Below are 26,814 nucleotides of genomic sequence, written 5' to 3'. Positions count from 1 at the left end.
CACTCTTTTAGTTTATAATATGTGCTTTAGTTTACTATACAATAAGCTGTTTAAAATTTTAATGTATATTTTTAATGTGTACATTTTTCTGTTTTAATAAAATGAATGTGAGAAAAGTATGGCACTTTCACTTTTAAAGTTAGACAAAATTCTACCTTAGACTAGTGTTAATTTAAAAGAATTTGCATATATTTTATGGAAATGGGATGATTCCAGAAAATTGATCTCTCATAATCAAATTGCTGTGTCATTTTTTAACCATTTTTGAATTATTCGTGATGGTGATTAAATGTAGTTTTTGTAAATTCTGGTTTTAAAAGTTAAGTATTATGTCAGTCTGGAAGATTTGTTTTACATTGATTCACTTAGTTGTATCTAAATTACCAGGTTTTTTAAAACTTGTTTAGTATTTAATTTAAAGTCATTCTTTAAGTTTAAAACATCTAACTGTTCTGTTTTAAAAAAAATTGAATTATTCAAGCTGAATCAACTTAAGTCTGAAAATGTACACTTTAAAGTGGTTAAGTCTTGTGTCATTTGTTCAGTTTTCTTAACCCTTTGGCTACATTGAGCATATCAATACATCATGCATTTGTTTGGGCAAAGACGCACATGACATTCTGATACATCAACATCAAATTAGGAAGGATACTACCTGGCAGTGCAAAGAATGCGAAGTACCACTGCATTTACCAACCTGTTTTGAAAAGTATCCCACGCTTCAAAATTATTGATAATTTGCTTTATAACCAGAGTTTATTTGTTTAAAAGTATCTTTTAATACTAACTGCCTAGAGTTATTTCAATATTATGTAGTAGTATTTATAATGAATAATACAAAATAAATTATTTCTCGCATAAAATCTACTGTTCTTACTTGCCCACAAAATTAAATATGCTCCAAGTGCAAAAAAATTTTCAAATACATGTGTACCCAAACTGTTAATAAGTGTTCAACATGTGATTTATTCATGTGGCATCTATTTCTCTTTTCTTGAAGATAAGTAGTTATTTAATTATATAATAATTTAATTTAGTGATTCTGTGATTTTTTAAAGCTGTAAAGCTAGTTGAATCATCTATGTTAACATTATTTTACATAAAGTAGATACATAATAATACATATACATAAAATTTAAGTAATTGTTTAAAAATAGCAATATTTTAGGTGTATTTTTTAAACTGATATTAATTTTTAATAGAGAGAAATCAGATTGTGTGTGGATTAATTTTCATTTATTTTTGGATTTTTTAATATATATATTAAAAGACCTTTCCTTGCCTTTATTTTTGCAATCATTGGTTGGGGACGTGTATTTCTGTTTACAAAACTATTTTAAATGATGCAAATATTCATGTTTTGGTATTTTTAAATTTAAAGAAATGACATTTGTAAAAAATACAAAATTTAAGTTTTTGTTCAATACCCTGGTCGCTATACTTATATTCAAGAAAATTTATTTACATCATAAAATGTAAAACTCTAAAAATTTGATTTCTGCATGCTAACAATAGACTAAGATAACTAATTCAAAATTTGTGATTTTTGATGTCATTTTGAAAGTTAATACATAAATTAGAATAATTCAAGATTTTTTTCCCTTATAATGCCAGTCAATGATATTCTTTTGTGATTTAGTAATGTGTAGCATTCTATAATTTTCTTGCATATGGTATGTCAAAAGAGTATTTCCGCATGCAATTTCAAATGCTAAAAATGAAGTTTTAATATACTCATGCAGTTTTCTTACTTTAGAAAAATAATCTAAATTTCTGATCACATTATGTTTCGGTTACGCGGGACTGAGCATCGAATGGGACAATTCTCAGACCCCATGCATTTCCAGGAAACCCACGTAGTTAAGGTTCCATTTTCGCTTACTACAAAGACTTGAATGCCAACAGTAATCAATTATCACTCAGATTGGGAACACATGATCCTTCAGGAGCAAAACTTTCATCTGATTGGTAGGCCCACCAGAGCCAAGTGGTAATGTCGCTGAACACTGGTATTTCGGTCCGAGGTTCGAATCCTGCGAACGGGCTGGCTGCATGGGCATTTTCATGCTTTTCCCCATGTGTAACGTGTATACGAGCCAATTTCTCTTAGAAAGTCCTCCATGAAGGCATGCCTCGCTTTAGGCAGATAGCCCTCAAGTGCTTTGCCATAATCTAATAAAGCCATTCATCTGATTGATTGACAGAACTCCAACCAAGACGTTTTCAGTGAGATTTGAAAGTATCCCGTGTAGCAGCTACATCGTTTCCATAGCTAAGTGGGACTTCGCTTTCAGCAAGGCTCTTTTTTCTAGGAATCTTCCTGTTTAAACCAGTGCTACCAGAATCTCGTTTCACAGAAAAGTCCCATCTAGCAGGGACTGTTGCTAGAAGTGATAACAGCATAATAATCACAAAAATTTATTAAACTAGGAATATCTTTAATTTATGTGAATAATGTTATGAGTTGCATATGTGACTATACTGAAGCATGTCAGCATTTTCTGGAACAGTAATAATATCTGCTTTTTGAAAAAATTATATTGATGAATAATTTTCTCAATAAGCTGCTTAGAAATGTCTATCTGGTAACTTAAAACCTCAAAAGCGTTTTTCAAAATTGATATTTTATTTTTAGCTACATATAAATACAAACATTTCTTTCGTCAATATGCATGTGACCCCTGTTTGTGATTTCCAGCATTAATTCTGCAAGGGTTATGGATGTAAAATTCTGTGAAGATGGAGGGCTTTCCAATTTGTTATACATGAAACTTTCTGCCAATCTCTGATGTATCCAACTTCAAATTGGACATGTATTTAGAGAAAGAGTCAAGATGCAAAGCGAGAAGTCATTTTTGGAATTAAAATCAAGAAAATATCATTTATTCATGATATTTTGAAAAATATTTTATATTTAGAGACCAAATCCATAATGTTCAAAGGATTAAAATTTAATAGCTCAGAAAATTATGGTCATATGGGAAATACATAGAATACCAATTAGATTTCATAATTTTTACAAAATTGATTTAAATTGATTTTTTTAACTAAAAATACTAAAACATGAATATGTGCATCATTTAAAACATTTTCATAATTGGATGTCTGCTATGAAATGTTCTTTATGGAACATCAAGAAAATAATGGTTGGGTAAGGTATTTTGGAAGAATAGCATGTATGTGTATATACAGAGAGAGGGGGGGAATTATTGAAATAATAGTTATTTTTAAGTTTCATTGTTCATTTCATCACTTTGGTCAAGAAAATATGTGCATTCATCTGTATCACTTAGAAGTAACTTTTTTGGGTCAAAAATGGAGCTAAGTAGACTTTCTGAATTTCAAAAATTTGCCACAGCTGTGGAGTGCCACCCAGCCAGTATAGTACTTAGTGGCACTGACTGCTATGCAAAAGAGCCCAGGTTTGAATCCCAGGCAAGGCATGGATGTCAGTAAGTGTATACTGTGTATGCAGCAAGGGGCAAATCAAATACATGGCGAGTCAAAAATCCTTTCAAGATAGTTGTGGTAGAAGATCCTTAGAGTGTTCTGCCTCTAAATTGAGACTGAAGCTTCTAGAGTCATTAGGTATTTTTTGAATGCAGGAAAGATGAAAAATTGGCAATGCCTTTGCCGGAAATCAAATTGTGGACCTCTCAATTATGCACTGAGCATGCAGACCACTACACCACGAAGGCTCGTTAAGAAGGCGGGAGAAATACCTTGTATACTCCCCCTTTTAAAGGGCGGCTGAGGTTTTTAGGGGACCCAGTTGCCAAATTCTGGGTGAGGAGAATCATCATCCAACACCCTTTTAGTTCAGGTGCCACTGTAGAGTCATTAGGTATTTTTTGGAAGCAGGAAAGATGAAAAATTAGCAGTGCCTTCGCCGGGAATCGAACCACTGACCTCTCAATTACACTCTGAGCATGCAGACCACTACGCCATGAAGGCTCGTTAAGAAGGCAGGAGAAATACCTTAGAAGCTTAACAGTTAGTATGGCTCGTTGATACCTAAAATAAACATACATGAATGCACAGTGCTGGTCTTGCTTCAACTTTTACTTTTTCAGCTCTGGATTAAAAAAGCTGGAAAGAGCTGGTGTAGCTTGGGCACATTCCTTTGAGTGGTGAATATTTTTTTAGCCTGACATCAAAAAAATATACTCTTAACAAGCTGTTATTTAACTTATCGAGCTGTTATTATAGCCTTGCTATTTCAACTGACACAATATCAGTAGAGCTGAACATCAAGGGCATTCTAGAACAAATATATTCACATCAATTGGGTTCCTTTTCAAAATCCTAATTGCAGACAGTATTAAGTGTTATGACTGAATATGCATAAAAGTCACTTAAGGCACAAAATTATCCCCAGATATTCTGATTTATTAACAGTGTAAATATGTTGCTCAGTATGTAATTCCAGAATAATGTGCACCCACCAGTAGCCAAACAATAAAATCACTACACACTGGTATTTCAGCTTGGTTTCTAATCCTGGCAAATGTGATGGCTGCATGTTAGTTTCTATGGTTTTACCCAGTTACAGCCGAAAACATCGCGGAGAAAACAACGCAGGGCGAAAACGTCGTGCTACAAAACATGGTGGGAGAAAACATCGCAAAGAGACAACATCGCAGTCCTAAAACATCGTGGTACAAAACATCGTCATCGAAAATTAAGCGGTTCAAAAACTTCGCAGTTTAAAAACATCATCGTCGAAAATATCGTGGTAAAAAATAAAGCATCTACAAAACATCGCATGACGATAACGTCGCAAACATGCTTTTTTCATACATGTTTTTCGCAAACATGCTTTAATAACTGTAAATGGATATTCCCATAATGATTTGTGAGCGCAAGATGTAAAGAAGGATAATTTTTACTTTCACATTTTTTTATTAACTAATAAATTTTTGCTGGAAAAGTAAGAAGGAAACTTAAGCATAGCAAATTAATGCAACTTATTAATAGAATTTTAAACCGACATAGTTAAAGAACGAAGGCCATTAATAAATAATTTTTTATAAAGTTTTTACTGGTAATTTTTAATGAAAAGTATAAGCTATAAGTTGCATTTAATTTTCTATGCTTAAGATTATTTCTTACTTTTTCAGCAAAAATTTATTAGTTAATAAAAAAATGTGAAAGTAAAAATTATCCTTCTTTACATCTTGCGCTCACAAATCATTATGGGAATTGATGCTAAAGCAAGGTTTAAAGTTTAAAGAAATTAAACATTTAGCAGTAGTAGCAATAAAAGCTCCCTGAGATATGTTGTGCAGACATTGAAGACAATAAAAGATTTTGAACTTAACCAATTTATTAACAATATAATAAAGAATAAAAACACAGAAAATAAATGTCAACAATATTAGAGTCTTAGAAAAAATATAATATAACCATCATTCATCAAATATTCTTTTTACCTGGTCTCCAAAACACTGGCATTCTATACAAACAAAAATGTCCTAAACAGTAATTATGCGGCCTAAACCTGGCTACCCATTCAATAAGTCCATAATCAATGGTCAAGAAAAACACCTGAAAATTTAAATGAAGTTCTTGAAAGCATTTAAAACAGGCCTAACCCCGTTTGCACAAGGAGTTGCCGCTCATGTATTTTTAATTGCCGCCTTTATTGAAGAACATGGATGCCGCCCACGGCAGTCACTCACATGGTAGCCTCTGGAACCGAAGAACTTTAATCTGGAACCATCATCTCACAAACCGGAATCAAGGCATTTTATTCACCGGACTGCATGCATCCTTTTGAAGGGGCTGGAAACCGCTCACTCAAGTGCCGGGAAAGCAGGAACTAGAAGCATTGAGCCAGAGCGACGCGAGATACTTATAGCAGAAGTAGGAATGACGTCATCTCACGGCAACCAATCAGCTATCGGCACGAATCGGCTTTTCAGATGACGTAAATCATGTTTCGTTTTTGTATCTCAATTAGGTTGAAACAGTCCGTTCTCAATGCAAACAGTGGCAGCAAGAAAAAGAAGTAGAAGTAACTACTATATTACATTAAAATAAGGACTAAACTAAATAAACATTTCAAGGAGGAGAGATGATGCAGTAAAAGGTTTAAAAATAAGCTATATTTTCCAACAGGAATAACCATTTACGGTTATTAAAACCTGAAAAAAGCATGTCTGTGATGTTATCGTCGTGTAATGATTTGTAAATACTTTATTTTTTACCGCGATATTTTCGACGGCGATGCTTTTAAACTGCGAAGTTTTTTAACCGCTTAGTTTTCGACAACGATGTTTTGTACCACAATGTTTTAGGACTGCGATGTTTTCTCCCACGATGTTTTGTAGCACGACGTATTCGCCTTGCGTTGTTTTCTCCGCGATGTTATCGGCGGACACCTTTTACCCATGTATATAAATGAAAGCAAGTTTCACTTGAAAAATTCTCGTCAAATACATGTTCTCCGTGGGCAAGTATCCCTCTCATGCTTTGCTTAACCCATTAGCCGCTGGTGTTGCATTGACGCAACAGTCAAAATAAATGCATATATAAATATAACTACCTAAGATATTTTATACCAGCAGATGATTTTGTGAAGGGAATATTATGAAGATTATTTGTGTAAAAAAGTATTTGCCTTCAACAATCATTTTGTTTATAATAATTAATCTCATACTTTAAGCAAAATTTTCAACCGGGTATTTTTGCTGAAAATATTTAACGAAAGAATCGCCGTCTTTATGAGTAATCTATTTTTAGTCAAGTTTACCGTTTATCAGAACATTACATCAGTCAAATGTTTATATTTGTGTTGGGAAAGAAGGGAAAACAGGTGTTGCGCTGACGCAACGTCAGCAGGAAACAGGTAGTCAATCTCCTTTTTCACTCATTTCTTTGGATGTTCTGGTTCATGTTCTGGTTGTTTAAAAATGCCTAGAACAAGGTATCTTACATTAGAAGAAGCCCTTAAAAGATCTTTTGATGAAGAAACAGATGATGATAATGTTAATAATGACCAGACTGAAACTGATAATGTTGTTGTTCCCCCAATAATTGCAGAAGCTAGTGACAGAGAAGAAAGGAATGGCAATGTTTTAAGTAATGATAATGATATTTTACCAAATGATACTCCTGGGGAAGTTGAAATTCACGTAAGAAGTAAGTTTCAGCCTTCTAAAAGCAGTTATAGTCATACTAAAAAGTTTAAAAAGCAAAAGACTGAAATCTTGAAATGAATAAAAAAAGGAACTGTTAGTTATGTCTCAGGAAGAACATGAAGAAAGAGATAGAAGAGAAATTATAAAAGACAAAATACAAGGTAAAACTAGTGCACAGATTTTCGATTTTCTTTTTGGTTTAGACATTTACTCTCTTCTTGTTGAACAGACAAATATATACGCTTAGAAAAAAAAAAAACACCCAGAATTTATTGCATCTGAAGCCTATATGAGAAGATTTATTGGAAGATTATTGCTTACAGGATATCATTCTTTACCTCAAGAAAAAAATGTATTGGTCTTTTGATAAGGACATTTCTGTTCCTGTTGTACGAGAATCGATTTCACGTTTGCAGTACAGGAATATGAAGCAGAATTTGCATTTGACAGTACTGATAAATTATATGAGGTGAGATATCTAAACTTACTAAATGTCACCACTTTTTACTACTGGAAATATAGTCTCTTTTAAATTTCAGACATGAGAATGCATTATTCCTTTTGCAAACTCCTATTGAGAGTGTAGAATTAGTCAGAAATACATCAGCAACAGGAAGACCTAGTAAATTCAGCATTCAAAAACCATTGCATGGAGATGGTAGACATTTTATCGTAAAGTCCATTGATAACAAAAGACTTTGCCATAAAGAGTACCATAGCCAGACTGTTTATAGATGCAAAGTATGTAATGTAGCTTTACATCATGTTTGTAATGAAGCTTTTCAAGCTTGAATCTTTCAATTGAAATAATCTGTATTTATAAAATAAATACAATGTATATTTTAATATTACATTAATTACAAGTAAAGTGATTTGTAGATTTATAAAACGTTATATAGCTAAAAAGTAATCCTGCGCTCCACTCAAATGAAACATCACACGATTACAATCCTACTCACTAAACATCCGTAGTCTTATTCCGCTGACGTTGCGTGAATGCAACACTCGCTTTTTCCACAGGTAAGAGCATATTTTTTTTAATTTTTCAATGTAAATTTATGTTATGAATGCTTAATTTAATATTTGTTATTATTTTCATTGGAAAAGAAACATTCCTTGTAGTTTTGGCGGTTAATGGGTTAAATCTAAATAGTCCTGTCCCATCAAGAACAACATTATTCCAGGAATCAAATTTAAAATCCCCTTTTCGCTATGCAGCTTTAATTCTTCTATGTGTTGACCCGAGAACTTGAAACAAAAGGAACTGGATGATCACACTGAGGTATTTTATGTAAATAACAACAGTCACAGAAAAACTAGCATTACAAGAAAGTATCACTTTTTTATCATTGTCAAGAGTGAAGTAGCAAAAATGAAATATTGTAAATGTAGTAAATATAGTAAAACATTTCTCAAAAGAAACTCAGATAAAGCTTTTATCAACTAAACAGAATGGTAAATGCTACAGTGTGAGAAAATCATTTAAACAAAGAATAACTGTTGTCATTTCCATGTAATATAGTTTTGTTGCTGGTAGTAAGAAATAATAATACCACATTCACCTCTGCTTTGTATTATTAATCAGCCATATAGTCTGCCAGATAAGATAATGACATCTCCGCCTTTTAAGGATGCAAGGATTCACTCTCATGCAATTAATCATTTGCAGTCTTTTCAAATGTCTCAGGTCTGCAAGAGCACGATAAATCACTGCTTTTTGAATCTTCTGTTGATTTTCTTACAGTTTTTGTTATGGGTTCAGGATCTTCAATGGCAAAATCTTCATTTTGTTGGGCCAAAGAATCTGAAAGTTGTTGGTTTTCAACTAACCATATTCATGGGCATATATAGGAGTATCTCCTTTGGGTGCCAAATGTCGTATTGAAATATTGGTTTCATGACTGTCTGGAAGTTTAATATAAGCTTAATCTGGGTTAGCCTCAATGAGCTGTACTTCCTGCACTATAGGTTCTTAATTATTAGCTCGTGTATGGTTCTTCATTAATACTGTTTCAGATTGTGTTAACAATGTAGGTAAAGAGCATCCAATGTATGTTATTCTAGCATGGACATATGTTCCTGTGGTTTGGCATTTGTTGCTATACCTAAGAGAGACCATATCGAACACAAAACAGGTTATAGAACTCCTTCCCAATGTGTGTAGCCAATGCCCTACAAGCTGGCTACACAGACAAGAAAAACTGATTTAAAGAGAGCTCATTTAGTCAATATGAGAGGTTTGGCCAGTGGTCGTAAAAAAGTGGAGACAAGAAAATTCAGGCTAGAATTCATGATTTGGGCGTTATGATAATGTTCCATATTTAAGCAATATTCCTGTAGTAGAATAAATGAGCCACCCAACTGGTATAGTGTTTATCATTGCTGACCTCCATGCCAAAGAGCCCAGGTTTGAATTCCAGAGGAGATGCCAGTTTTTAATGTATAGTATCAGTGCGGCATGGCGGCACTTTAAATATGCAGCGAGCCAAAAGTCCTCTTATGTGGTTTGGTGGAAGAGAGAGGGGTGGGAGATCCTCGGACCCATCCCACCGGGATGCTGTCCATCAAAATTGGGGCAGAACTGAGCTAAATCGTACTGTCATCTGTAAGGTACTCAAGGCTGATGCCAACAACAGGCATATCTTGTTTTCCTTGCCACGAGGAATTTCATGGGCTTGGGCTGATGTTCCTGTCAGACAAGTGAGCCTAAGTAACAACAACAACATAATAAAATGTTCATTTTTTAATGTTTCTTGAACTTGAATAAATGTATAAGTTTCAGTCAATAAATAATGAGTGAGAGGATATTAAACCAAAACTGTGATATTTAGAAAAATGGAGACGGGCGTGAAATGTAGTTGCTGGTATGACGAAAAGGACTCGTATACTTTTCACTCGTTAGGTGGTGTTAGTGTGATGCAAGCAATGATGAAAGGATGATAATTGAGCAGCTGCCAAGTTCATTTATTCCATTTCTGAAAGCGATGCATGATGGAGGCATCCAAAGACAAACAACAGGGTGTTATGTGACTTTTAACAACAGAAGGTTGTAGAGACATAAGGTTATTTCAAAGCAGAAGACTATAAATGAGCATTGCCCATGCCGGGACTCGAATCTCAGATCTCTCGAATACTCGCCGAATTCGCTGACCATTACACCACAAAAGCATGCTTAGAACGCGGGAGAAATACTTAAGGTGTAAGAAGCCATGACTCCCATTGATGTATGGAAAGGATGTATAGTGAGCAGTATATGTCCTTGTCAAGATTCAGGAGTGGAACAAGCGCTTTCATGAAGAATGCATCTCACTTACCAAAGCATGTCACAGACCACCAGCATTTTTGAAGTAGCTAAGCTCATCAAGAACTGTCGTGTTACAGTAGAAGACATTTCTGCATCAGTTGGGATTAGCCATGCTGCAGCTTGCACAATCATCGTGAACACATTAAAACTCCATAAAGTGTGTGCACAATGGGTCCCCCACCAACAGACACTGAAAACAAGAGGCCTATTGCATGGCCAAGTTTCTACAATCCCTGCAGTGTTACACTGACAGTGGAAGTGATTTTCTCTCGCATTTATCACCAGTGACGAAAGTTGGTGCCACCAATTTGATTTGTAATTGAAGCTCACAGATTCCCCTCCACCAAGTGCTAGCAATATAATGCTTTCATTCTTCTTCGATCACAAAAAGCCACTGCTCTTCAAATTCATGGAGCATGAAGCTACAATTAGTGCTGATCAGTGTTGTGAAACATTAACAAAGTTCAGGCAGGCAATGAAATTCAAACGTCCTAGAAAACGTTTTCATTCTGTCATCCTGTTGCATTACAGTTTTAGACAACACATAGCCAAGGCAACAAAGGAACTTCTTCAGACATTAAAATTCAAAGTCTTGATCCACCCACCTTTTAATCCATGTGCCTTCCATATCTTCCATCAGCTCAAAAAAGCATTGCAGAGACAACAGTTTCAAACAGACAATGAAGTCCAAGAGTGCTTGTGCAACTGATTCAAAGAGCAGCAAGAGGTTTTTTTCACATGCATGACATTCTGTGATTAGTATCACAATGGGATAAATTCCTAAACAGCTGGTGGATAATGCTTTTAAGTTACATTAAATAAATTTTATGAAATATCCTCTGCTTCATTATTTATTGATTGTATCAAATATTCTTGAACCTTAACAAACATTAATTATTGTTCATGAAAAATCAGACATCTCCTAAAAATAAGCCCTAGCATGTTTTTTGCAACAAAAACTAATACAAGACTGGGTCTCATTTTCTGGGAAACAGAGAATGTATATTATTAATAAATTTGCATTTTAAACTAGAATTCATGTTTTTAGTTTTAAACTGAAATTACATATTTGTTATGGCATATTATATCTTTTTAGAAAACCTGATGAATGGGCTGTTTCTTGGGGAGGAAGTGGAACTATTTATGGTTGGGGTCATAATCACCGAGGCCAGTTAGGTGGTGTTGAAGGAGCTAAAGTAAAATTGCCTACTCCATGTGAAGCAGTGACTAACTTGAGACCACTGCAGATAGTTGGCGGTGAACAGACATTATTTATTGTAACATCAGAAATGAAGGTAAAATTTAAGTTTTATTAATTTATAATGTGTTTTATATAGAATATAAGTAACAATGCATTTTGATTACATTTTTAACATAACATGCTACTGCATTTTATTTGTTGAGATAATAAAATGATTTATGTATCATTTATGTGTAGACCAGGTTTGATGAACTTTTGAAGGCTTTCATCTTGAAAAAATGTTCCACAGAACTTACTTAAATCTATATCTAAACATATGTAAAAAATAATAAAATACATGTATAATATTTTACCATAAATTATTTAGAAAGGAGATAGTGAAAATCTGGTCACTAGCATTTCATTAGTTATGAAATACATTTTCAGGTCAGTCTTTTTAATTATTCCCAGCAGAATAATTAATCATAGGAATCTCGTCATTTTAGGGACATATACAGGAGCTTGTTGATTTTGGATGAAGATGGATTATCACTCTTTTTGTGGTTATAAAAATTATTATTGTCTTCAACTATTATCTTCATTAGATCATCATTGAAAAAACTGTGAAAAAATCAATTTCACTCTCATAATTTTGAATTAAATTTACTTCTGCAGTTCCCATGAATTCATAAGGCTTCAGTTACTTAACAGATTGAGTTTATTATAAAGTATCACTCTTGTACTGGATTGTGAGGTGAAAGCAAAAGAAGCTTCCAACTCAGTCTCTGACAAAATTTCAGTATCCTAATCGCTATCCTCACTTTAATTTAGAGTCTTCAGCATCAAATAAGTCACTTATGGGCTCGTTTACAATTCAGATATACTCTTCTTTCGGTAAAAACATCTTTTTCTTAGACGTCGTACTATTAGTTATATTCTCTTAACCAGTGCAAAAACTTATGTCTGCTATCTAAAGAAAATGCTAACTGAATACAAACATGAGTTCCTGAAACCACAGCTCCACTCTTAGTCTTTCTATAGAAGGAAAAAAAATTAAAGCATCGGAAACTATTCAATGTTTATATCACACGAAGCCTCAACTGCACATCAGCAGTACTTTTTATCTTTTGCTCATAGATCTAAACAAATCAGCAGAATCAGAAAGTACTTCACAGACTCAAGGCCAACAATGTATATGTTTAAATAGGATAAATATAGTGAGCACAAAGCACCACCTAGCAATTTAAAAGAATTCTAAAAGAATATGTATGTTTGAGAGTACCCGTCTGGATGAAGGTTTTCAGTTCACTGACATGCCATTGCAAGGGAGTTTATAGTTCAGAAACAGAGTTTGGGCAAGCTACTTGTGTTTCATCAGCAGGAATTCAAAAGAAATGTCACCCTCTGCTCTTCTCTTCTTTGTTGTATTATGTTCTGTTGAGGTTTGGGATTCTGTGATTTCTCTTGAGATTTGAATAGTTATAACTTCAGAAATGGCAGTTTAGATATAGGGGAGATAGGAAAGAAAATTCTTTATTGCAACATGGCATTAAGATGATGTTAGTGGTTAAATTTATAAGAAATGATGCATGGTATATAGAAGTATCCAAAACTTAGCTGCAAGAATTATAGATCATGGAAAGGAATATATGCATAAGCTCTTTAAACAATAATTGCATCTGTGATAAAAATAGCTATATATAATCTCTTTGCAAAAATTGCTCCTGAATGGTAATTTATCGGCAACCCTAGTCTTTTTCTTCTCATTCTTCAAGCTGTTTACATTGAAACTATGGCTCTCAGTTTAATATTTCCTCCTTTTGCATATTTATGATTACACAAGAGGTAAAATAGCAAAAATCTGGATGTACAGACGATGAACAGAAATCGTAGAATGTAAGTGTGCTTCTATCTTTTGCTTTCAAGTTTTAGGAAGTTTAATTCTTTCTCATGCATTAAAAAATGCTTATAATAGAATATATATATATATTTGCTTAAATTACAGCTCAAGGAAGAGACTTTGTCCATTAAGAAATTTTCCTGTAGGCTGTAAAGAAATTTAATTTTCTTAGCGTTTGTAGCAATTGTGCATGTGATGCATGTAAATTTATTATCACAAAGATATTATATCTATTTATGTTTTTATTTATTTTTAATATACCTGAACATTTGTGACTAAAAGCAGAAAAATAAAAAATGCATAATTTTAATGAAAAAAGTATGCTGATAGAGTTAAAATTTCTGGCTGAAAACAATCCAAATAACTACATAATTTTCAGAGGAATATGCAACTTTATGATTTTTTATTTCTTCGTTATTGAGTGCACTTAGTTTTGTGTAATGGAGCTGCTGAATAATTTTTTGCTGTATTACTTTGAACAAAAAGCATTGTAAATTTTGGAGCAACAAAAAAAAGGGGGGAGAAAAGGAAGAAAGGAAAAAGAAAAATTTCTGCATAAAAGAAGTTATAAACTGGTAGTTTTGTTTTCATCATCTTATATTTTGTAGTTAAAGCAATTCTTTCTTTATAATTTAGGTGTATGCAACAGGGTATGGGGCTGGAGGTCGACTTGGCATTGGTGGTGCTGATTCTGTGTCTACTCCAACATTATTAGAAACTATTCAAGACATTCCAATAAAAAAAGTGGCTGTAAATTCTGGAGGAAAGCACTGCTTAGCTCTTACCATTCATGGTGAAGTTTATTCATGGGGTGAAGGAGATGATGGAAAACTGGGCCATGGTACAAAAAGGTGTGTTGTAAATATTTTGTTTCTAATGCAAAATATATTTTTAAGCTTAATTATTTTCCGTTAGGAAACTGCTAATGTTGAAAAACATATGCAATAATTTTGTTTTGGGAAGGGGCAAAACTGCTTTCCTTGATTTTTGCATTCCTGATGTTTTTTACTTATAAATTGTATACTCTGTGTAAATTCTGTAGTATAACTCAATAAATCCAAATCAGGCCCTCTGCCTGTTTTAATCTGGCTCTCGGTATAGGGTTGTATTTTACATGAAAAATTTAATTAAGTAAATCAAATAACATGCTCTAATACAGTTGCCGATAATTGAGCTGAGAAGTTGTATGTAATAACCCCCTGTAGTGCTATTGGTGCCGCATACTTGAATTTTGTCGTTTGCCATTACAGTAACTAATCACTGTCAGTTCGCAGTTTTGCTTTGGTGGCTCACATGATATCATCTGTCTTATCAGTTGGTCTTACTATCAGTGCTTTGTGATATTTTTTTCATTTTATTTTATTTATTACCCATCATTTACAAGTTGCTCTGAAGATCAATAAAGAAGAGAAATGTGGACTCTGAATGCCATGCTTTTAATGCAGAATGAAGTGTGAAATAATTTGTCATACAGAGTTAAATAACAAAGTATTGTATTTATTATGTAAATGACATGATAACTGTGCGAGAAGATTACATTAGCCATTGTCATTACCAAACTAAGCTCACAAACAGTACTCAAAATTCACAGAAAATGAATGATTGATGAAATTGTGAAATTTGAAAGGGAGTGCTTCCTCAGAATGCAATTTCTTTGTAAAAGTAAAAAATGATAATGAAGCAATATCTTTTGTCATCATAAATTATTAGCTTATGAAAGAGAAACCGTGTACTTGTGCTGGATTAATTAAGTCATGTTTCCCATGATAGCTGAAGAAATGTGCCCAAATAAAATGGATTTGTTACTATTTGTCAGTTTTTCTGTGAAAATGACTGTTAGAAGAGTTGATAACATGAGGAACAGATTAAAAAACTAAATAAATGAAAAAGGCAAAGCAAAAGTTTCAAACTTTTTAGGGGCTGCTGATAAGTTGTCAGACATTACTGATACTGCCCAGTTGCTGCTTGCTGTTTGTTTGAGGAGTCAATACTTTGAGCAAGGTCACTGGAAAGTTAACTTCTGTGAATAATCTGCATGGAAAAACTGCAGGCAAAGATATCTTCATGGAAATCGAGGAATCCCTAACATAGTACAGTTTGCAATGGAATCAGTTAAAATGCATTATAAACTGGTGGGGAAAATATGTATGTGATGGGGAGAAGGTTAGTTGCATAAATTTTTAAGACTTGTAAGAAGCTAAGTGTTCAAAACGTCTGGTAGTTTATTGTGTTATTTATCAACAGGCTCTTTGTGAGAAACACATCTGCCATATGCTATTGAGCCAGTTGTGCGAGCAGTTAGCTTTATTTACTGTTACGAGCTTGTCACCATTGTCAGTTTCATGATTTTACATTAAAGATGGAAGCCAAATATTCTGACATGCCCGGATATTCTGACTGTACAGCAATTGGATGGGCCAGCAATGTTTAATTGAGTTTTTCTAACTCAGTGAAACAATGCAAATTTTTCTAAATGTGAAAACCTGCTCACAACCACTATTATCAAGCTTTGAAAAGCTATGGAAATTAGCATTTGCTACAAACATGTGATATCTCATTGAATTAAAATTATTGAAAAAAAAGGGCTCGTATATGAAATCTATTCTATTGTAAAGTTGTATCATTAAAACTTTGTATTCTTTGAAACACAAATCACACTAAACAAGTTTGATAATTTTCCATGCTATACAACATTTCAAATATTAATGAAATCTCCATTCTCCCCAAAAAGTTGGATTCTGACATATTTCCTGAATTTAAATTTTAAAGCTCTTAGGTTATTTTGAAGCAAGAGACATGAAAAATGAGCAATGCCCTCGCAGGGACTCAAACCTCGGACCTCTTGAATACACGTCGAGTGTGCTGACCATTACACTATGAAGGCATGCTAAGAAGATGGGAGAAATACCTTATATACTCCCTTTATAAAGGAACACTGGGGATTAGGGGACCCAGTCACCAAATCCTGGTGGTGGAAAATCATCATCATCCACTTTTTAGTTTGGGTTCCACTGTAGAGTCGTCAGGATCCCTGAAGCAGGAAACTAAAGAAATGAGCAATGCCCTCACCGGGACTCGAACCCAAGACCTCTCAAATATGCGCCAACTGTGCTGACTATTGCACCACAAAGGCATGCTAAGAAGGCGGGAGAAATACCTTATAAAATTAGTTACAACAGCATTTTAGTGATCTTAATACAAGTGCAAAAGACATTTCCATAGTTCAAAATCCATTTGGCTGTACAATTGGGGAGGTACCATCACACCTTCAATTGTAAATGATTGATCTGCAAAATAGTGACATACTAAAAATCGTGTTTAAAGAAATGGATCTAATCTAACTCTATTTATACTTTTCAGATGATAAATATAGTTTATTTAAATCATGTGCACAAGAATTTTTATCTGTGTTTGGAAGTACTTACAAGAGTGAAAGGACATTTTCGAAAATGAAATATGTAAAGTTGCAATACAGATTGCAACAGATGTAACAGATGTAAACAGATGATCATTTGTAAGTAACATTAAGGATAGGGAAGTATAAACTTCCTATCCTATACATTAAGGATAGGAAGTTTATACTTCCCTATCCTTAATGTTGTTCAACTCCAGTATGATGAATGTTATTTAAAAAAAAAATTAGTGTAAAAAGTGTAAAATTGAACTTGTTCTATATGTTTATATGTGTAATAAATGGAAATTTTTTTTTATAACTATCAGCAAAATGTGTCTAAACCTTAAGTAAACATATCACTTGAGCCTAAAATTCTTATGATCTGGCCCTACCCCCCCCCCCAAAAAAAAGGTTTGCCAAGCCCTGTTATAATTAATTGCATCCAGAACATTCATATTTAAATTTTTTAAAAATAAAAATATATTGGCCTAAATATGGGATTTTTTTTAAATTTAAAATGTCCTTTTGAAAATCATGCACATCTTATACAAACAAACATTCAAAATTATGAAGTTGAGGAAATCAACTACTGTCAAAAGTCGTTAATCCGGACTCGTCAGGACTTCGGCTATTCCGGATTATCAATTTTTCCGGATTATAGATCATCAGTTTAAATCTGGTAAGATGGCATGCAAAAATTATAAAATTAAAAATATGAAACCATAATTTATGAAATAAAGAACAATTATGATCTAAAGGGTATCAAAATTTGCAAAAAAAAAAGCTTAATATTTATTTGTTTACTTTATTAAACATTTCTTTCAATGTAAGTTGTTTAAGTTACTTCGTTTTATGTGATAATACTTTCTCTTTAATTCTATAAACAGACATCATTTCTTGTTCAGTTACAAGTTCCGCTCTTCAAGTCCTATAATTGCTGTGTCGAGAATACCGACTAATTTGTCAATCGAAATTTTTTCGTTTTCAATAACCTCTGTGTCACTTTCTTCACTATCGGAAGCAAATGATAATGACGAGGAATTTGATTTAAATCATATCAAAGACGGAGTACATCGAGATGAAATACTACATTTAGTAAGTAATTATAAGCCAAATAAAATAAAAACAACTGCCCTAAAGATAAGGATAGTGCTGACAGATCAACTGCTTCAAAAAATAATAAGCCGGATCGAATTCGAAGATTAAGGAATAACACAATCTGCAACATTAACTGAATTATATAATTTTAGCTTAGCTTATACCATCCATTATACATTAAACGTGCATGCGTAAACGTATTATGCACATGCGCACACGCATATTCACAGCCGTAAAGGTCTTACGTGCATGCATCAACGCGATGCATGCGCAGAAAGTTTGTAGCTTTGAGGTCCGGATTATAGATCATTCCGGATTATGGGTGTCCGAATTAACGACTTTTGACTGTATATGATTGTAGTTACAGTGGAAAACTATAGCTTAGGGAAAAATCAAAAGCAAAAGCAATGCAAAGAAGCTTTAAATGATGTGTTTCTAATAATATGAATAAAAATGAGGATGTATTTAAATATGAATCTAATTCCTCAACAATTTATGAAATGGAGGGATATGAAGAAGAGATGTTTTAAATAAAAAAATAATATCAAGGTAATCATTGCTTATTCCTTACTGTTATGTTAAAAGAAAACATATTTATCTGGTTTCATTTAGGTAGGGTGCTTAAAACATTTAATTATCTTTTTTGTTAAACATATGCAGTATAGCTAATTCATATACACTGCCCTCCAAAAGTTAAGGAACAGCACGTTTTTCAAAGCTCAGAATTACAAAAATGTCAGTAACATTTAAATTCACAGTTTATATGCATTATAGTAATGAAGTTCAAGAAAATATATGCAGAAACAATAGCTGCCACCCTTATTTTATAAAAAGGAAACTTTATATAGGAGTTGAAGGAAAAAATGCAAAAATTGTAAGTTTTGTTCTCGAGTGTTGATATTCAATTGTTATTAGCAGTTTCATTGACGATATACAGGAGAGTCTGTCAATGTCCAGTCTGTCAATTTTGTTTGCCCAATTCATTGAGGTGGCAAGCCGTCGGTTGGATGGAAATGATGATGTCACAAGCTGATGCTACTAGACATCTTAATGTCTCTCATGGTAAGGTCCACCGACTATGACATCACTTTGATTCCGAGGATTCTGTGTCTAGAAGACTTATTCCAAGCAAACGTAGAGTTACAACACTTGCGGGAGACCATTATTTAGCTCTTTTGGCCTGAAGGAGGAGTAACATCTGTGGGTCATTTCATGTTAGATCATTTAGTGGCAACAGGAATAAGAATCTCAGCTACTACAGTGTGCAGATGCCTGCTCAATACAGGTCTGTATGCAAGACGACCAGTTGTTTGTGTCCCCTTCGCTAGGGGACACAAAGATGCCCGTTTATTTTGGGCAAGAGAACATGTCACCTGGAACAGTCAACAATGGTTATCTGTTCTCTTCACAGAGGAGTCCAGGTTCACATTGGAGAGCAATTCAGATCGTCAGCTGATCTAGAGGGAAAAACGCACCAATCCCGTATTGTGGAAAGACACAGCTACAGAAGTGGTGGAATAATGATTTGGGCTGGGATCTCTCTCAGTGGTTACACTGACCTGCATGTGTTCCATGGAGTAACTTTGATTGGTGTAATCTATCCAGACGAGATCCTTGATCAATATGTTCACCCACCCATATGCCACTGCTATTGGTCCTGGATTTCATCTGATGGACGACAATGCACAACTGCACCGAGCTCGGGTTGCTGAAGAATATCTTGAGGGTCATGGTGTGGAGCACATGGAATGGCCAGCTCAATCCTTAGTACTGAATCCAATAGAGCATCTTTGGGACTACCTTGGGAGACAGGTTGCTGCTTTAAGTCCTTCTGCAAGGTCGTTAGATTATCTTGAACAAGGATTATTCCATGTCTGGTTGTTACTTCCCATTTCACTAACTGACAACTTAATTGATTGCATTAAGCGTCACTGTCGCCAATGTACTGCTGCTACGGGTAGACACATTCCTTATTAGAACCCATTTTTGTAGTGTTACCACCCCATTTTTCCTCAAAAAACTGTGATATATTGATTCTCTAAGACTGGATTTCTCTGCCAAGTGTGCAATTTTTTGTTGTAATTTTACAAACATTCTATCTCACATTCATTAAAGAACTGTTTGGTGAACATATCCTCTAAATATCTGATTTCTGTGTTGCATTATTCTCTAATTAGACACAAAAAAAAAAAAAAATTCATTTTTATCTTAACTTTTGGAGGGCAGTGTATAAAAAGCATCATACTTCTATACCTACCTCTGAAAAACAGTTTAAAAAATTTAAAAACTTTTTAATGTGAAACCATCTTATATTTGACGTTACTCGCATTAGACTCTTCCAGCTTTATATAAACCTACTTAGCGCACTGTGTATTATTTAAGAAATTTTAAATAATGAGTTTGTTCTAATCTCTGTAAACCTAGCCTTTTTAATGTTAAGGTACGGTTTCGAGTATTTTATTGCAAAGAAATACTGACATGAAAAGCATCTTTAACAGTCTCTTTAGTAATTTTTTTGTCATCTTTAGTAGTTTTGGGTCATTACATTATGCTGCCATAAACCATGCAACTTGGTTTTGCAATTACATGGGACATAAAAACTCTATACCTTCATTGCAGCCTATCAGTTAGTATGTGGAGGCACCAAGGAGAATGAATGTTGCCAGCTTACATTCATCATTGTCATAGAGGTCCAGCACATGAGGTACCATTGGGTCAACATATGCATTACTTGTTTGCATAGACAGTAATATAGAGAGCCACCATTGCATTATCTTCCTCGATACAGAGGGTGTTCAACTGTTTCCCTGCCCAACACATTCTTTCAAATCTCCCACCCATTGAGAACATCTGGTCATGGGTTGCTGAGAGGCCTGCATGGCACCGGCAGCCACTAGCTTAATAACTTTGGCATACAGTTAAACTAACTGAATAAACTTTGGCATACAGTTAAAATCGCTTGGAATGATGTACCTGTGTGTGTCATCTAAACTCAGTTAAACTCAATGCCCAGCTGGATTATAGCCACTTTTGTTGCCAAATAAAGCAGCTCTATGTACTGATTTTATATGCTGTGTATCCTAAGCTACTAGAACTGCAAAGTTAATCATCTCTCCCTCTCATTATACTTTTATATGTACAATAAATTGGATTTTCTTTCCTTCCTTATGTAGCACATAAAATAAAATAAAAATTGTAACTTTAACAAAACAGTACCAATGTGTAAGATTAAGAAATTATAACTGTATTAAAATTAATACTTATTTATTGAAAAAAATGTAAAGCCTGCTTTATGTTTTATTTTTTTAATTTGCTTTATTATTATTTTTTTTTTTAATTTAACCACTTGTTTAACATTCTGAGCCACATTTCAGATCCACTCATGGAAAGCATTTATTAGCTGTATTAGCATAATTATTTGTTTTAGTCTTTGCTTTCATAACCTTTCATTTATTAGTGTTTTCTTCCAGTCTGAGCTTGAAATAGACTCAGTTTTAGTGTGTAATGATCAGTTGAAAATCTCAACAGTTTCTGCTTGCTCTGGCTTTTTTTTGGGGGGGGGAGAGGGAGAAGGATACTTTAATGGTATCATTTCTGCAGAATAGTAAGGATTCTGTAATTTAACTAAAAATGGTGCTTTGGCATCATCAGTTTTTAAAGCATTGATAATTAGAAGTTGTTTCCCTTCATTTATTAATATGTCTGCTAGCATTATTTGTTTGTTATGTTAATGTAACAAACAAATGACTGAACTGACTGATTCTAAAATGCCTGAACAGTAAATGATTATAAATGCATATATAACTAATTCATTTTTATTTTAGTCAAATAGTATCGTTTATTTTTATGTTTGAATTTTGTTTGTAGTATACAATTTGAAAAACAAATTTAAGGTGAAAGACCTTTCTGAATATTTTATCTTTTTTAAATTAGTTCCTGTGACAGACCAAAGAAAATTGAAAGTCTTTGCGGAAAAGAAATTGTTGATGTTGCCTGTGGAGGAGCTCACAGCGCATGCATTACATCTGCGGGTGAATTGTATACTTGGGGAAAAGGACGATATGGACGATTAGGACATGGAGATAGTGAAGATCAGTTGAAACCTAAACGTGTAAGTGTAGCTGCATTATTTAGTAAACATGTTTAGGCAGTCATTTTCCATTTGTCCATGTATTCGCATTCGGTGTCTAATGTTACAGATTATTGGGCATCAAAAGAACATGGAAAATAAAAAAGTTCCTAACTTTGAGGTAATTTAATATGTATAAAATGTTTTAACCTTTAGGCAAACAATTGTGAAGGTGAATAGTTATATTCTTTACACATTTAAAAATGTAAATTATATACAAAAGCTCCAAAAAAAGGCACTTACCTTAAGTGGAGCAGTTGTAGGTATCTGTTAGATAAACATTAACAATTTGCTTGTAGATTTAAAACTGTCATATTATATATCTCTATTATTAAATAATGAAGAATCTGTAGGTATGTATGTAAGCATGTGTGTTCTTTGCATTGTGGGAAAAGGATGGCACCTATATCCACCATATTTTGAGCATATGTGATGCTTCATTTAAGCTTGTATACATGGAAGCCCAACTTTTGAATTCCAGATTTTCTTTATTACTTCACGTTTGTGCAAATTTAATGACCTCTTTTATTAATAAACTCGAGAGATTTAAAGAAATGTGTTGCCACCTAGCAAAGTGTAAGATATTTGTCTTTCAAATTTAATCAGAAAGTTTAATGATTTGAAAGAAATATGTTGTATGAAATAAAGTATTTTTATGTTCCATGTACAATTTTATCTTCCATGCAGCACTTTTTCATTTGGCAAAGTACAAGATATTTAATTTTTCTTTCAAATTTAATCTCTTATTAATGAACAAACTGAATGATTTAAAAGCAAAAATAGAGTTATTCAACTCTGTTATTATTAATTACTAGTTGTAGAGACATTAGTATTTTTTTTGAAAGCAGGCAAGAGAAAAAATGATTAATTGCCTTCGCCGGGAATCAAACCACGGACCTGTGGATACCGGCCCAGCGTGCAGAACCACTACACGACAAAGGCACGCTAGGAAAGCAGGAGAAGTACCTTATATACTCCCCTTTTTAAAGAGCAATTGGGGTTTTAGGGGACCTAATCACCAAATCCTGGGTGTGGAGAATCCTCATCTAGCACCCTTTTAGTTCGGGTGCCACTGTAGAGACATTAGGATTTTTTTGGAAGCAGGCAAGATAAAAATTAGCAGTCGCCTTCACCGGGAGTCGAACCACGGACCTCTAGATACCGGCCCGGTGTGCAGAACCACTATACCATGAAGACACGCTAGGAAAATGGGAGAAATACCTTATAAACTCATTAAAATCATTATATATCCCCCTTTTTATATAATAACTGTTTCAAGAGGTTGGTCTCACAAGCCACTAGAAATTTTTAGTTTGTGTTTATCTTTGTAAAGCCTCATTATTGTGGATAAGAATGCGCCTTCTCTCTATTTTAGATTTAGGATAGGTATGCATGTACTATTTGTAATTTTTACTGCACTATATCAGATAAAGAAGGAGGGAGGATATTTTTTCTAGATATTTCTTTCCTCTTTCTCCATCAGAGAAATGTTTTTAAGGATTTTAACCATATGGAAAGTATTTTTACATTCTGGTATGTTTTACAGTGTGCTAAATAGCATCATTTTATATTGAATGGTGCCTATAAAACTGCCATTTTGTGACACACCACATATGGAAGTAACCGCAATATTATATTAGTGGAAATGTTTGTGATTTTTATGTATTTAATTATTTTGGGCAAAGGAAGATGCAAATTTTGTAGTTGGAGTTTTGCTGAGCCAAATGAACACCTCCCCTCCTTAAAATCAAAGTAAAGTACAAATTGAATAATGCAAAATAATTATTTTCAAGTTTTATACAGATACAGTTTTTTAAACTACTCTTTTGAAATAATCTTTTCTTGAATTCACCTTCAAATCAGATGTGTGTTTATTTTCATAATTTCATATTTCCATATAAAAAGTTGACACTTCATGGTGACACCTTACAGCAGTGACATCTGCATAAACTTGAATAATTTTAAAATGCAGGAGAAACATCAAGTTCTCCTAGAATTGTGCAAAACAAAGTGACTTATGCATCATTTTCAGTAAATATCATCCATCCTGTACAGTTTTTTTTGGATATTTATAAAATTGCTGAAATACACATTTTGGAAAAAAAAAATGAAGCTAAAGCTGATTTCTGTCCATTAAGCAGTCTTTTGGTAGAAATGATGCCACTTCAGTTTCAATTTCATTGATAAACTTGCACTTGTTTTCTTCTATTTTAGTATGACTGGTGAATGTAAATGCCATTGTTGTTGAGTATGAATATCTTCAGTACTTTCTTTCTTAAAATTTCATTGAACAAATAAATTAATCACCTTCAGTTCTCCATATTTTGACAGGTATAAAAGCTGTAGATTCATAGCTTATGTTATTTTTTCTTAATTTTTTCATTAAGAATAATTGTGTTTTTCTAGTAAATTACTTTCCTTTCACACATACAGATACTAAAACATTGTGACATAACCTGAGAGGAAATCTCATTAAATCTTACCCATTGTATCTTAGTTTCTTCAGCAAGTCTATTTCTAGTGGGGAAAAAAAAAATATATTTACATGTGTGAAATCTGAGCTCTGTGATGTGGTTCGAAAGAAGTTTCCATAAATTTTATAACAAAGCAAATCTACGATTAATAGTTTCCATATTATGGAATGATGTTCTCTGAGAGATCTTTTACCCTCACTACTGCATTTTAATGAGCTTACAATGTGCATGTATCTAATTTTGATCTGTAATCAATGCATAGTTTTACTTTTATTGATTTGATTTTGGCACTTGTGTTTCTGCAGTCAAGAATGCAGGGTTTGATATTTTTTAAACTAAGATGATCAACAGTATCAGTAATAATAATATTCACCCCTCTTTATCCTCGACATTTTTCACATCAGTGTGGTATGCTATTGATTACATTACTTATTATTGACTGCAGAGGGATGCCTAAAGTGTGGAAGATGTCAAGTTAATATTTTGATTGGAGATGGTAATGAACATAAAAATTTTAACAACACTACAATGTGTTTCATATATATTTGATAAGATTCAAGTTAGGTATCTCAGTGAGAGAAGCAATATTTACTACCACAGTTCTGCAGCTTTAGGAATACATTCTGCTCAATGATATCTATGATTTATTGTTCATAAAACAGTAACTTCAGTTAATGTGCAGTGAGACATCTTTTCTATACGTCATATTAATTTTCTTATGTTAACTTTTTTTAATAATTGTCATTGCATGTTTATTCTTAAGATTTCTATTGCATCATCACTTTGACTAGCATCATTTCTGTGCTTGGATTATCTTTGGTTTAAAATAGTTGTAATCCTTTAGAGACAGGTATTAAGAATTCATATTTAAAAATCTCAAATTTTTTTATGTGTCTATGCACATGACACTTTGTCTACAATAGCCCTTAGCTTGCCTGTCTTTTTGCAACAGTTTATCATGCACTTATACTTTCAGGTACAAGTATGTTTAAATGATGCAAATATTCATGTTTTGGCATTTCTAAATTTCAAAAAGTCAATTTTTAAAAAATTACAAAACTTTTTATACATTCCCTTTATACTTCATACTTATAGCTTTTATACATTACATTGTTTTTCTCAGTAACTAAAATAAAATACCAGTTTGGAAGACAGTTTCTGATGTTAATAAATCAAGGCAATGGTCCCAAACTTATTGCACACAGGCTGAATGCATGATTTGAAAATAGTTGATGGGCCTTTTTTTTCCTAACAAAATGGAAAAATTTTACCAACAAAATAATATTAATTTAAATAAATTTTGCTTAATATCTATAAAGACATACAAAAACAACAATATTAATATCACAAAGGGAAAATATTCAAAATTATTTTTTATATGTCTCAAGTTTGTAACCTTTAAGAAATATTTGTTGGTTACACTTTGTAATTCAGATATATTGGCAGCTAAATATTAAATTCGTAGACTGATATTTCTTTCAAGTGATTACAACATGTTTAATCATTAAATAACTTGCTTTAATTTAAGCTAAAAACAAACAAATTATAAAAACTTTTGAAATTTTCAAGAGAAAATTTGCCAGATGGGACAAAACTTTACAGTAAATGATAACCTTTTCTCTTATTTATTAAATTTCTCTTTAATGTATAAATAAAAATAACGTTATGTAAATAGTCATAGATTTCTTTCTTTCTTGCAACACAATTAATGGTGTTTTGATTCTGATAAAGTCTATAGCCTTTGAGAGAAATGGCTAGAAATTATCTTCTTTATGGATCATAGATGTTCGTGAGTCAATTGGATTCTTTTCTTTGTTAATTTGCAAAGAAAAAAAAGGTGTTTAGATATAAATGCATTCCCAAACAAAGCAATTATTCTTATCGCAAAAATTCATAACTCAGCCTATTCATTTTTTAATAAATATGAATGAAATTTAAAAAAATCTTTATCATCAAATCTTTGAATAAAAGTTATAGATCATACTATAAATTCATTAATTCCATTTGCAGATTTTCTGATGCAATATTCATATTCATTTTTAATGGAAATGAAAATACTTTAGACTCGGACTTTGCATAGCGAAAATTTTGAAATCTTTGCTAAACCATATTTGCAACACATACATTATTGAAATGTCTTTGCACGCTCTGTGAAATTACCTTGAGTGCTGCATGCACCACTAGATTAAGAGA

At 33.1% G+C, this 26,814-nt stretch overlaps 1 protein-coding gene across 2 annotated transcripts in view; it reads left to right on the top strand.

The window, feature by feature from the left end:
- The window catches only part of HERC2 (E3 ubiquitin-protein ligase HERC2), a 599,575-nt gene that overhangs the window by 493,456 nt on the left and 79,305 nt on the right, over window positions 1–26,814 (top strand). For both annotated transcript variants that reach the window (XM_085808058.1, XM_085808057.1), the window contains exons 68-70: window positions 11,543–11,741; window positions 14,163–14,377; window positions 21,952–22,129. In XM_085808058.1, the coding sequence (XP_085664184.1) occupies window positions 11,543–11,741; window positions 14,163–14,377; window positions 21,952–22,129 (592 nt within the window). The remainder of the gene's footprint in view (window positions 1–11,542; window positions 11,742–14,162; window positions 14,378–21,951; window positions 22,130–26,814) is intronic.

The sequence above is a fragment of the Stegodyphus dumicola genome, chromosome X1, assembly GCF_044657685.1.
Source record: "Stegodyphus dumicola isolate Sdum_Otavi_A_Nest chromosome X1, ASM4465768v1".
NCBI lineage: Eukaryota > Metazoa > Arthropoda > Arachnida > Araneae > Eresidae > Stegodyphus > Stegodyphus dumicola.
This window is presented reverse-complemented; position numbering and strand designations above follow the sequence as displayed.